The 12,500-nt window shown below is 52.2% G+C and overlaps 1 protein-coding gene across 5 annotated transcripts in view; it reads left to right on the forward strand.

Annotated features, from left to right (window-relative positions):
• Positions 1 to 12,500, forward strand: part of ift80 (intraflagellar transport 80 homolog (Chlamydomonas)) — a 62,849-nt gene that overhangs the window by 9,981 nt on the left and 40,368 nt on the right. For all 5 annotated transcript variants that reach the window (XM_035384683.1, XM_035384685.1, XM_035384684.1 and 2 more), the window contains exon 8: positions 415 to 552. In XM_035384683.1, the coding sequence (XP_035240574.1) occupies positions 415 to 552 (138 nt within the window). The remainder of the gene's footprint in view (positions 1 to 414; positions 553 to 12,500) is intronic.

Genomic DNA, 12,500 nt, shown 5'->3' on the forward strand with positions numbered 1-12,500 from the left:
TGGGCCTTCCCCCCGTGATGCTGGCTTGGGCCTTCCCCTCGCGACGCTGGCTTGGGCCTTCCCACCTTGACGCTGGCTTGGGCCTTCCCCCCGCGACGCTGGCTTGGGCCTTCCCCCCGTGATGCTGGCTTGGGCCTTCCCCTCGCGATGCTGGCTTGGGCCTTCCCCCCGCGATGCTGGCTTGGGCCTTCCCACCTTGACGCTGGCTCAAATGTGCTGCAGGCTTTGGCACACAGGACTCTCTCCCCAGTCTTCCATCACAACAAGCAATTTTACTGTGATAGATTGTGCCATTGGCTGTGACTCAGAGGGAAGTGTGTTCCCATTGGCTGTGACTCAGAGTGAAGTGTGTTCCCATTGGCTGTGACTTGGAGGGAAGTGTGTTCTCATTGGCTGGCTCTGTGTACTCTGCAGGTATGGGACAGCTATGGCCGCCTTCTGTACTCCTCATCCTCACACGACTACCCAATCACCTCCGTGGCCTGGGCCCCCGACGGGGAGCTGCTCGCTGTGGGCTCCTTCAACACCCTGCGTCTGTGCGACAAGACTGGGGTAAGACCCTACCCCCTACCCCCTACCCCCTACCCCCTACGCCCTAACCCTAACCCCCAACCCTAACCCTGACCCTAACCCCCAACCCTAACCCTGACCCTTCAACACCCTGCGTCTGTGCGACAAGACTGGGGTAAGACCCTACCGCCCTACCCCACTACCCCTACCCCCTACGCCCTAACCCTAACCCCCAACCCTAACCCTGACCCTAACCCCCAACCCTAACCCTGACCCTTCAACACCCTGCGTCTGTGCGACAAGACTGGGGTAAGACCCTACCCCCTACCCCCTACCCCCTACGCCCCTACGCCCTAACCCTAACCCCCAACCCTAACCCTGACCCTTCAACACCCTGCGTCTGTGCGACAAGACTGGGGTAAGACCCTACCCCCTACCCCCTACCCCCTACCCCCCTACGCCCTAACGCCCTACCTCCCTATGCCCTAACACCCCCTACACCCTAACTCCCTGCTCCCCTATGCCCTAATGCGCTGACCCCTACCCCGTACCCTCCTACACCGTAATCCCTAACCCCCAGGGCTCTGTGATAAGACTCCAGGGTGAGCTCCTCAGGGTTACTCGTTTCTGTCTCATGGCTCCAACTGAAACGAGTGCAGAGTCAGAGAGAGTGTGTGTGTGTGTGTGTGTGTGTTCAAGACATACACGTAAAGTCCTCTGCCTGTGGTTGACCTTCCTAGTCTGAAAATTCAGAATTTCTTAATTACTCAGGAGAAACTGGGGGAAATTGGGGGAACCTCATCCCTGACTGTGTTGTGAGTGAGCTTTTGTGTCCAGTTCCTCTCTCTTTGTGAGCATGTGGCTCCCTCCCTCCCATTCGCTGACAAACCTGTCTCAGGCCTCAACCCTCACATCTGTAAAATGCCTGTGTGTGTGTGTGTGTGTGTGTGCGTGTGCGTGTGCGTGTGTGTGTGTGTGTGTGTGTGTGTGTGTGTGTGTGTGTGTGCGTGTGTGTGCATGTATGCGTGCAAACGAGCGAGTGTGTGCGTGCGTATGTGTGTGTGTGCGTGCGTGTGCGTGCGTGTGTATGTGGGTGTTTTTATTTTTCTGTGACACGTTGAAGCCCGGCTGTGTTCTACACACGAATGCCCCCCCCCAGTCCTCTGCTCTGTGAAGTGGTGAGCTCCAATCTGATTTAAATTACTGCTCTAACAGACGGGAAAAGCCACATTAGCTGAGAAAGGGTTTGCATTGTGCCTGTGATCGAGGGTGTGCTGGCCCCCGTGTGCGTTTGTTAACCCTGCGTGTCTGCAGTGTGGAGCAGCAGTCAGAGCCGCTGTGTGGAGCAGCGGTTAGAGCAGCAGTGTGGAGCAGCGGTCAGAGCAGCAGTGTGGAGCAGCGGTCAGAGCAGCAGTGTGGAGCAGCGGTTAGAGCAGCAGTGTGGAGCAGCAGTTAGAGCAGCAGTGTGGAGCTGCAGTGTGGAGCAGCAGTTAGAGCAGCAATGTGGAGCAGCGGTCAGAGCAGCAGTGTGGAGCAGCGGTCAGAGCAGCAGTGTGGAGCAGCGGTTAGAGCAGCAGTGTGGAGCAGCGGTCAGAGCAGCAGTGTGGAGCAGCGGTCAGAGCAGCAATGTGGAGCAGCGGTCAGAGCAGCAGTGTGGAGCAGCGGTCAGAGCAGCAGTGTGGAGCAGCGGTTAGAGCAGCAATGTGGAGCAGCGGTCAGAGCAGCAGTGTGGAGCAGCGGTCAGAGCAGCAATGTGGAGCAGCGGTCAGAGCAGCAGTGTGGAGCAGCGGTCAGAGCAGCAGTGTGGAGCAGCGGGTGGAGCAGCGGTTAGAGCAGCAGTGTGGAGCAGCGGTTAGAGCAGCTGTGTGGAGCAGCGGTTAGAGCAGCAGTGTGGAGCAGCGGTCAGAGCAGCAGTGTGGAGCAGTGGTCAGAGCAGCAGTGTGGAGCAGCGGTTAGAGCAGCAGTGTGGAGCAGCGGTTTGAGCAGCAGTGTGGAGCAGCGGTTAGAACAGCAGTATGGAGCAGCGGTTAGAGCAGCAGTGTGGAGCTGCAGTGTGGAGCAGCAGTTAGAGCAGCAGTGTGGAGCAGCGGTTAGAACAGCAGTGTGGAGCAGTGGTTAGAGCAGCTGTGTGGAGCAGCGGTTAAAGCAGCAGTGTGGAGCAGCGGTTAGAGCAGCGGTCAGAGCAGTGGTTAGAGCAGCAGTGTGGAGCAGTGGTCAGAGCAGCAGTGTGGAGCAGGAGTGTGGAGCAGCAGTCAGAGCAGCAGTGTGGAGCAGTAGTCGGAGCAGCAGTGGTCAGAGCAGCAGTGTGGAGCAGTGGTTAGAGCAGCAGTGTATGCATGTATGTATGTATGCGTGTGTGTGCGTGTATGTGTGTGTGTGTGTGTGTGTGTGTGTGTGCGCGTGTGTGTATATGTGTGTATATGTGTGTATGCGTGCGTGCAGGTGTGTGTGCATGTGTGTGAGCGTGTGTGTGTATGCGTTTATGTATGTGTGTAGTGTGTGTGTGTGTGTATGCGTTTATGTATGTGTGTGCGTGTATGTGTGTGTATGCGTTTGTATGTGTGCGTGTGTGTGCGTGTATATGCGTGTATGCGTGTGTATATGCGTGTGTATGCGTTTATGTATGTGTGTATGCGTGTGTGTGTGCATGTGTGTGTGCGTGTATATGCGTGTATGTGTATGCCTGTGTGCATGTGCGTGTGTGTGTGCATTTGTGTGCGTGTGTGTGTGCATGCGTGTGTGTGTGTGCGTGTGTGTGTGCGCGCAGGTGTGTGTATGTGCGCGCAGGTGTGTGTGTGTGTGTGTGTGTGCGTGTGTGTGTGCGCGTGTGTGTGTGTGTGCGTGTGTGTGTGTGTGTGCGTGTGTGTGTGTGTGTGTGTGTATGCGTGTGTGTGTGTGTGTGTGTGTATGTGTGTGCGCGTGTGTGTGTGTGTGTTAAAGCCTGTGAGGAGTCTTGGTGTTTCTGCTGTGACTAATCAGCAGGAGTTTGAGTCTGTATCTGGAGCAGGGAGAGCGTGCGCTTTACAGAGCGCTGACTCAGCACTACACACTGTCTGCTTCAGCCCCTGACCTCCAGCAGGGAGAGCACTGTGATCCCCAGCACAGGAGAGAGAGCTGTGCTCCCCAGCACAGGAGAGAGAGCTGTGCTCCCCAGCACAGGAGAGAGAGCTGTGCTCCCCAGCACAGGAGAGAGAGCTGTGCTCCCAACACAGGAGAGAGAGCTGTGCTCCCCAGCTCAGATGCAGCACAGGAGAGAGAGCTGTGCTCCCCAGCTCAGATGCAGCACAGGAGAGGGAGCTGTGCTTCCCAGCTCAGATGCAACACAGGAGTGAGAGCTGTGCTCCCCAGCTCAGGTGCAGCACAGGAGAGAGAGCTGTGCTCCCCAGCTCAGATGCAGCACAGGAGAGAGAGCTGTGCTCCCCAGCTCAGGAGTGAGAGCTGTGCTCCCCAGCTCAGATGCAGAACAGGAGAGAGAGCTGTGCTTCCCAGCTCAGATGCAGCACAGGAGAGAGAGCTGTACTCCCCAGCTCAGATGCAGCACAGCTTGCTCCCCAGCTCAGATGCAGCACAGGGGAGAGAGCTGTGCTCTCCAGCTCAGATGCAGCACAGGAGAGAGAGCTGTGCTTCCCAGCTCAGATGCAGCACAGGAGAGAGAGCTGTACTCCCCAGCTCAGATGCAGCACAGGAGAGAGAGCTGTACTCCCCAGCTCAGATGCAGCACAGCTTGCTCCCCAGCTCAGATGCAGCACAGGGGAGAGAGCTGTGCTCCCCAGCTCAGATGCAGCACAGGAGAGAGAGCTGTGCTCCCCAGCTCAGATGCAGCACAGCTTGCTCCCCAGCTCAGATGCAGCACAGGGGAGAGAGCTGTGCTCTCCAGCTCAGATGCAGCACAGGAGAGAGAGCTGTGCTTCCCAGCTCAGATGCAGCACAGGGGAGAGAGCTGTGCTCTCCAGCTCAGATGCAGCACAGGAGAGAGCGCTGTGCTTCCCAGCTCAGATGCAGCACAGGGGAGAGAGCTGTGCTCTCCAGCTCAGATGCAGCACAGGAGAGAGAGCTGTACTCCCCAGCTCAGATGCAGCACAGCTTGCTCCCCAGCTCAGATGCAGCACAGGGGAGAGAGCTGTGCTCCCCAGCTCAGAGGTAGCACAGGGGAGAGAGCTGTGCTCCCCAGCTCAGATGCAGCACAGGGGAGAGAGCTGTGCTCCCCAGCTCAGAGGTAGCACAGGGGAGAGAGCTGTGCTCTCATGTGCAGATGCAGTGCATTACTCTCATTATCAGCAGGAAGGGCAGGGCCTTGTGCAGTTTGACCCTGTAAACAGTGGCATGTTTACCGCTGAACCACTGGCCGTCCCCCTGTGCCTCTGTGTTTATTTTACAGTAATAATCATATCATATTCATCTCTGTGTGAGAGGAAGGGCACTCTGCTTTTTTCTGCTGTTTTTCTTCTTAGTTTCTCAGTTATTAGCAACAAAATGGTCAATAAACGAAAACGTCTGTGTGTGTGCATGCCCGTGTGTGTGTGTGTGTGTGCGCGTGTGTCTTTTGCTGTTTGCGTTCAGGGTTTTATCCTGAAAACATCGTTTTTCTTTTCACTTATTTATTATTTAAAGTCATGTATATCATCTAAGCCTCTTGCAAAGTTACAGAGTAGGGCTGTGTGTGAGTTTGTCTTTGTGTGTGGAAGCCTGTGTGAATCTGTGTGTTTTTGAGTGATTGAGTGTGCGTGCATGTGTATTTGAATGTGTGTGCGTGTGTGTGTGCGCGTGTGTATTTGAATGTGTGTGCGTGTGTGTGTGTGCGCGTGTGCATTTGAATGTGTGTGTGTGTGCGTGTGTGCGTGCGTGTTTGAATGCGTGTGCGTGTGTGTTTGTGCATGTTTGAATGTGCGTGCACGTGTGTGTGTGCATGTGTGTTTGAATGCATGTGTGTGTGCGAATGTTTGCGTGTGAGTATGTGCGTGTGTATTTGAATGTGTGTGCATGTGTGTGTGCGCGTGTGCATTTGAATGTGTGTGTGCGTGCGAGCGAATGTTTGCGTGTGAGTATGTGCGTGGGTATTTGAATGCATGTGTGTGTGCGCATGTTTGCGTGTGTGTGTGTGTGTGCGTGTGTGTGTGTGCGTGCGTGTTTGAATGTGTGTGTGTGCGCGTGTGTGTGCGTGCATGTTTGAATGTGTGTGTGTGTGTGTGCGTGCATGTTTGAATGTGTGTGTGTGTTCGTGCGTGTTTGAATGTGTGTGTGTGTGCGTGCGTGTTTGAGTGTGTGTGTGTGCGTGCGTGTTTGAATGTGTGTGTGTGTGCGTGCGTGTTTGAATGTGTGTGTGTGTGCGTGCGTGTTTGAATGTGTGTGTGTGTGCGTGCGTGTTTGAATGTGTGTGTGTGTGCGTGCGTGTTTGAATGTGTGTGTGTGTGCGTGCGTGTTTGAATGTGTGTGTGTGTGCGTGCGTGTTTGAATGTGTGTGTGTGTGCGTGCGTGTTTGAATGTGTGTGTGTGTGTGTGCGCGTGTGTGTGTGTGTTACTGAAAGTGAGAGTCCCGAAGCTTCGGCTGAATGGGCTGCACGCGTGTGAGAGTCGGGTTTCTCCTCAGAGCGGGTTTCTCCTCAGAGTGCGCCGTCCTGCAGAGTGGGGTTTCTCCTCAGAGTGCGCCGTCCTGCAGAGTGGGGTTTCTCCTCAGAGTGCGCCGTCCTGCAGAGTCGGGTTTCTCCTCAGAGTGCGCCGTCCTGCAGAGCGGGTTTCTCCTCAGAGTGCGCCGTCCTGCAGAGTCGGGTTTCTCCTCAGAGTGCCCGTCCTGCAGAGTGGGGTTTCTCCTCAGAGCGCCCGTCCTTCAGGGCTTAATTGGAGTCGTCAGGATGGTCACTTAGCCGCTGATGCTCTCGCCTTGCGCCTGAAACTCAGCGTTCGTCCGGCTGACCGATCGTGCAGAGATTTTTCACGCTGGCAATTAGCCATATGGAATGTAGAGCGCGTCCTGGTTTCAGAAGGGTACACTTTCTCTCTGTTGGCCGTGTCTTTAAAAGTATCATTTGCTTACCTCAGCCTTTTTTTTCTTTTTCAAAAAGTAAAGTTTAATGGCAGAGCAAATACATCGTATAAAAATACATGCTGGATTTTACCGGAGAGAAATTGGAAAGTCTAACCTCCTCTGTTTTTTTTCCACATCTAGCTATTCCATATTTGATAAAACATTATAAAATATGCCAAATTCATTGTTAAAGCTAAGTGTTCAGGTCAGCAGAAATAAAGATTACAACCAGGATTTGTGCAATTGATTAATATCTTTTAAAAAGATAAGTGGGTTAAAGGAGTACCATGGTGGTTGAACGTGACACTTCCCAGTTGTCTTCAGGCAACAACAAAACAAATGTGCATAGTTTTTTTATTCTTCAGTCATTTCAATGTACTTTAAAACGTATTTTTCTAAGCCTAAATTTCCCACGATAAAAATTCACCCGAACCGTCTGGGCGTGGTAATGAGAACTGTCAGTTAGCTATGATTGACAGACCGTGCCCCGTTACCATAGCTACCCCCATGATATGCGCTCTCTTTGGGAGACTGAATTTTCACAAGCTAGCTAGCTTAGTAGGGCTAGTATATCAAGTATCGGTAGATAGCTAAGGTAAGGACGTTGACTTATATCCAATGATAATTTTTGATATCTAGCTAGCCAAGTTAAGATAAAAGCACAACTATAACGTCCTCATAAAAGCAAACTAGCAAGCTAACGTTATCGATAACATTGCCTTATGAAAGCAAACCTCCTAGCTAGCTAACGTTAGCTAGCTAGCTAAATGAATATAACCAGAAATAATCTAAAGGCACTCTAATTTAAGTGAACCTAACGTTAGTCAAATATTTGCATTGTCTGAACAGCAGGACGGTGTGTCCTGTCAGATTTCTTTACGGGGCGTGGAAATGGGAGTGGTTACTGTATTAATGACGTAGCAAAATGACAACTTTCTCAACCGGTTGAAAATAGGACGATGAATTTAAAACGCATATTTCTCCAAGAATACAGAACGGACATATTTAATACTTTGCTCATTGTGTTTCTTCAATGCCTCTTGTGCAAATAGCACATAAAACCGAGAAAGTGTGAAAATCACCATGGTACTCCTTTAAATTTTCCCGCTTAAATGATAGGCGGTGAGATTGAAAATGTGATAGCGTGATTTAGCGGGGCTAGGCTATGGTAGCGTGATGCAGCGGGGCTCGGCTATGGTAGCGTGATGCAGCGGGGCTCGGCTATGGTAGCGTGATGCAGCGGGGCTAGGCTATGGTAGCGTGATTCAGCGGGGCTAGGCTATGGTAGCGTGATGCAGCGGGGCTAGGCTATGGTAGCGTGATGCAGCGGGGCTAGGCTATGGTAGCGTGATTCAGCGGGGCTAGGCTATGGTAGCGTGATGCAGCGGGGCTAGGCTATGGTAGCGTGATTCAGCGGGGCTAGGCTATGGTAGCGTGATGCAGCGGGGCTAGGCTACGGTAGCAGGATGCAGCGGGGCTAGGCTATGGTAGCGTGATTCAGCGGGGCTAGGCTATGGTAGCGTGATTCAGCGGGGCTAGGCTATGGTAGCAGGATGCAGCGGGGCTAGGCTATGGTAGCGTGATGCAGCGGGGCTAGGCTACGGTAGCGTGATTCAGCGGGGCTAGGCTAATGTGCGTTTGTGCTGGAATTCACAAGGCTGTGCGCAAGGGAAGCTGGAGTTAGCTGGTTTTTAGCGTTTCTCTACGCAGACATTGCGGCAGCGTTATGGTAATGTTTGGCATTAGGCCTTCAGACTCGTATGGCGGTCACTCACGCCTGCTTTTATAAACGCTCTTTAACGCTTTCGCCATGTTCGCTGGGCTCGTTCCTCCTGTGTTAGGGTGACTGTTTTGGGTACAGCTTCACGAGGTGGGAATTAGGACACTGTTTCAGAAATATTTCTGTTAAAGTGCTTTTCTGCTTTTTCCTTTTATCATTGGGCAACGCAATTATGTGTTGCGTAACAAAAACAATTAGATTTGTTGTGTAAAATTCATATATATATATAAACATATATATATATCTTGAGAGAGAGTGTCGTTACCACAATGTTGTTTGTATTTCATGTTGTTTGTATTCCTATTCCTGTTTCTGTGTGTACGCTTTGGCAATAAGTACAAATGTATTTCATGCCAATAAAGCATTTTGAATTTGAATTTGAGAGAGAGAGAGAGAGAAAGAAATGGCATTCTTTATCAGCTGTTAAAAGAAGTGCACGTGTTACTTTTGTGAATTGTGAATCTCTCTTTTTTAGAGTTAGTTTCACAGACCTCCGGAGGGCGAGGAGTCAGTCCCAGAATAAAGAGAGGTTTTGTAGTGAAGCAGCTGCTCACGTGTTTAATGCACTAAGCAGAGTTAAGGACACACCGCCCCGCTCAGAGCTCAGCAGGCCAAGGCTGCTCTCCTGGGCAGCTCCTGTTCCCTCTGTCTTTTATAGGAGTTTCATCACAACTTCACTCACACACTCTCTCTCTCTCACACACACACACACACACACACACTCTCACTCTCACACACTCACACACACACACACACACACTCACTCTCTCTCACACATACACACACACACACACTCACTCTCTCTCACACATACACACACTCACTCTCTCTCACACATACACACACACACACACTCTCACACACACACATACACTCACTCTCTCTCACACACACACACACTCTCACACACACACATACACTCACTCTCTCTCACACATACACACACTCACTCACTCTCTCTCACACATACACACACACACACTCTCACACACACACACACACTCACTCTCTCTCACACACACACACACACACTCACTCTCTCTCACACATACACACACAAACACTCTCTCTCACACACACACACACACACACTCTCTCACACATACACACACAAACACTCTCTCTCACACACACACACACACACACTCTCTCACACATACACACACAAACACTCACACACACACACTCACACACACACATACACACACACACTCTCTCTCACACATACACACACAAACACACTCTCACACACACACATACACTCACTCTCTCTCACACATACACACACAAACACTCTCTCACACACACACACACACACACACTCTCTCTCACACATACACACACAAACACTCTCTCACACACACACACTCACACACACACACACACACACTCACTCTCTCTCACACATACACACACTCACTCACTCTCACACATACACACACAAACACTCACACACACACACACACACTCTCTCTCACACATACACACACAAACACTCTCTCACACACACACACACACACACACTCACTCTCTCTCACACATACACACACAAACGCTCTCTCTCACACACACACACACACTCTCTCTCTCACACACACACACTCACTCTCACACATACACACACAAACACTCTCTCACACACACACACTCTCTCTCTCACACACACACACTCTCTCTCACATACACACACAAACCCTCTCTCACACACACGCACACACACACACTCTCTCTCACACATACACACACAAACACTCTCTCACACACACACACACACACACACACACACACTCACTCTCTCTCACACATACACACACAAACGCTCTATCTCTCACACACACACACACACACACACACACACACACTCACTCTCACACACACACACACACACACACACGTACAGTGGGTTCATATTTTATTAGGAAGTACCATACTTCACTTCTGCTTTAGTAGGTTATGTAAAATGTAAGTGTGTCTCAATGCGCAGAAGTCTGTGAGTCTGTGAAACTATTCATCATGAAGCGTCAGACTGCTGAACGTGCTCTCCTGTGCTCTCCTGTGCAGGGGAGCACAGCTCTCTCTCCTGTGTTGCATCTGAGCTGGGGAGCACAGCTCTGTCTCCTGTGCTGGGGAGCACAGCTCTCTCTCCTGTGCTGGGGAGCACAGCTCTGTCTCCTGTGCTGCATCTGAGCTGGGGAGCACAGCTCTGTCTCCTGTGCTGGGGAGCACAGCTCTCTCTCCTGTGCTGGGGAGCACAGCTCTGTCTCCTGTGCTGCATCTGAGCTGGGGAGCACAGCTCTGTCTCCTGTGCTGGGGAGCACAGCTCTCTCTCCTGTGCTGCATCTGAGCTGGGGAGCACAGCTCTGTCTCCTGTGCTGGGGAGCACAGCTCTCTCTCCTGTGCTGGGGAGCACAGCTCTGTCTCCTGTGCTGCATCTGAGCTGGAGAACACTGCCCTGTCTCCTGTGCTGGGGAGCACAGCTCTCTCTCCTGTGCTGCATCTGAGCTGGGGAGCACAGCTCTGTCTCCTGTGCTGGGGAGCACAGCTCTGTCTCCTGTGCTGGGGAGCACAGCTCTGTCTCCTGTGCTGGGGAGCACAGCTCTCTCTCCTGTGCTGCATCTGAGCTGGGGAGCACAGCTCTGTCTCCTGTGCTGGGGAGCACAGCTCTCTCTCCTGTGCTGCATCTGAGCTGGGGAGCACAGCTCTGTCTCCTGTGCTCTCCTGTGCTGGGGAACGTAGCTGTCTCTCCTGTGCTGGGGAGCACAGCTCTCTGTCCTTCGCTGTTCCGCCACGCAGAGTTTTTTGGCGTTGCTTTTATCAGGAGAGAGCTGACCGCAGAAGCTGAAAGTGTCACTGTTGTGAAAGTGAAAGATGTGAGTCAGAGGCAGAGGCGGAGGGAAGGGGGGGGAGAGAGAAAGAGTTGAACTGTGGAAAAATAGCAGATGTGGAGGGGGCTGGACAGCGGGGCTGGGGGGGAGCGGGGTGGGGGGGGGAGCGAAACAAAGAGAGTCCTGAGTCAGCAACACCAGCAGCACAGCACAGCATAGCACTACTCCCCAGCAACTGGGCTGGGCTTCTCCACCCCCCCCCCCCCTTCACCTCCCCTCCCCTCCTCTCCACCCCCCCCTCTCCTCTCCACCTCCCCTCCCCTCCTCTCCACCTCCCCTCTCCCCCGTCTCTCTCTTGCTCTTTCTGTCTCCCACTCTCACTCTCCCTATTTCTTCTTCCTTCACCTCTTCACTCAGTTTGCATTCAGATAAGATCTGTGTGTGTGTGTTTGTGTGTGTGTGTGTGTGTGTTTGTGTGTGTGTACGTGCGTTTGTGCGCATGTGTTTGTGTGTGCGTGCGTAAGTTGTGTGCATGTGCATGTGCCTGTCTCAGAAAAAGTTGAGGTCAGTCAAGGCAGCTGTGGAAATTCATATGTGAATAACACACACACTTACACGCACACACACACACACGCACACACATACTCACACACACACACACTCACACTCTCATACACCGTACATTAGATTTCCTCCCCACATTCCCCTTTCTTACCCTGATTTCAGCTGTGAGAGAGGAGTCTGTACGTTAAACAGGTGGCACAGATTTTTTAATAGTATTTATTTCTTTTAACACGTTTGTGAGGTCACATATGGAAGGCACTGACGCTGGTGCGTTTGTCATTTTAACACGTTTGTGAGGTCACATATGGAAGGCACTGACGCTGGTGCGTTTGTCATTTTAACACGTTTGTGAGGTCACTTATGGAAGGCACTGACGCTGGTGCGTTTGTCATTTTAACACGTTTGTGAGGTCACTTATGGAAGGCACTGACGCTGGTGCGTTTGTCATTTTAACGCGTTTGTGAGGTCACATATGGAAGGCACTGACGCTGGTGCGTTTGTCATTTTAACGCGTTTGTGAGGTCACATATGGAAGGCACTGACGCTGGTGCGTTTGTCATTTTAACGCGTTTGTGAGGTCACTTATGGAAGGCACTGACGCTGGTGCGTTTCCCATTTTTACGCTCGCGCTTGGCAGTGGGATGACGCAGCTCCCTGGCACTGCCCACTGACCCAGCTCCCAGGCACTGCCCACTGACCCAGCTCCCAGGCACTGCCCACTGACCCAGCTCCCTGGCACTGCCCACTGACCCAGCTCCCTGGCACTGCCCACTGACCCAGCTCCCTGGCACTGCCCACT

This window comes from Anguilla anguilla, chromosome 12 (assembly GCF_013347855.1).
Source record: "Anguilla anguilla isolate fAngAng1 chromosome 12, fAngAng1.pri, whole genome shotgun sequence".
NCBI classification, from domain to species: Eukaryota; Metazoa; Chordata; class Actinopteri; order Anguilliformes; family Anguillidae; genus Anguilla; species Anguilla anguilla.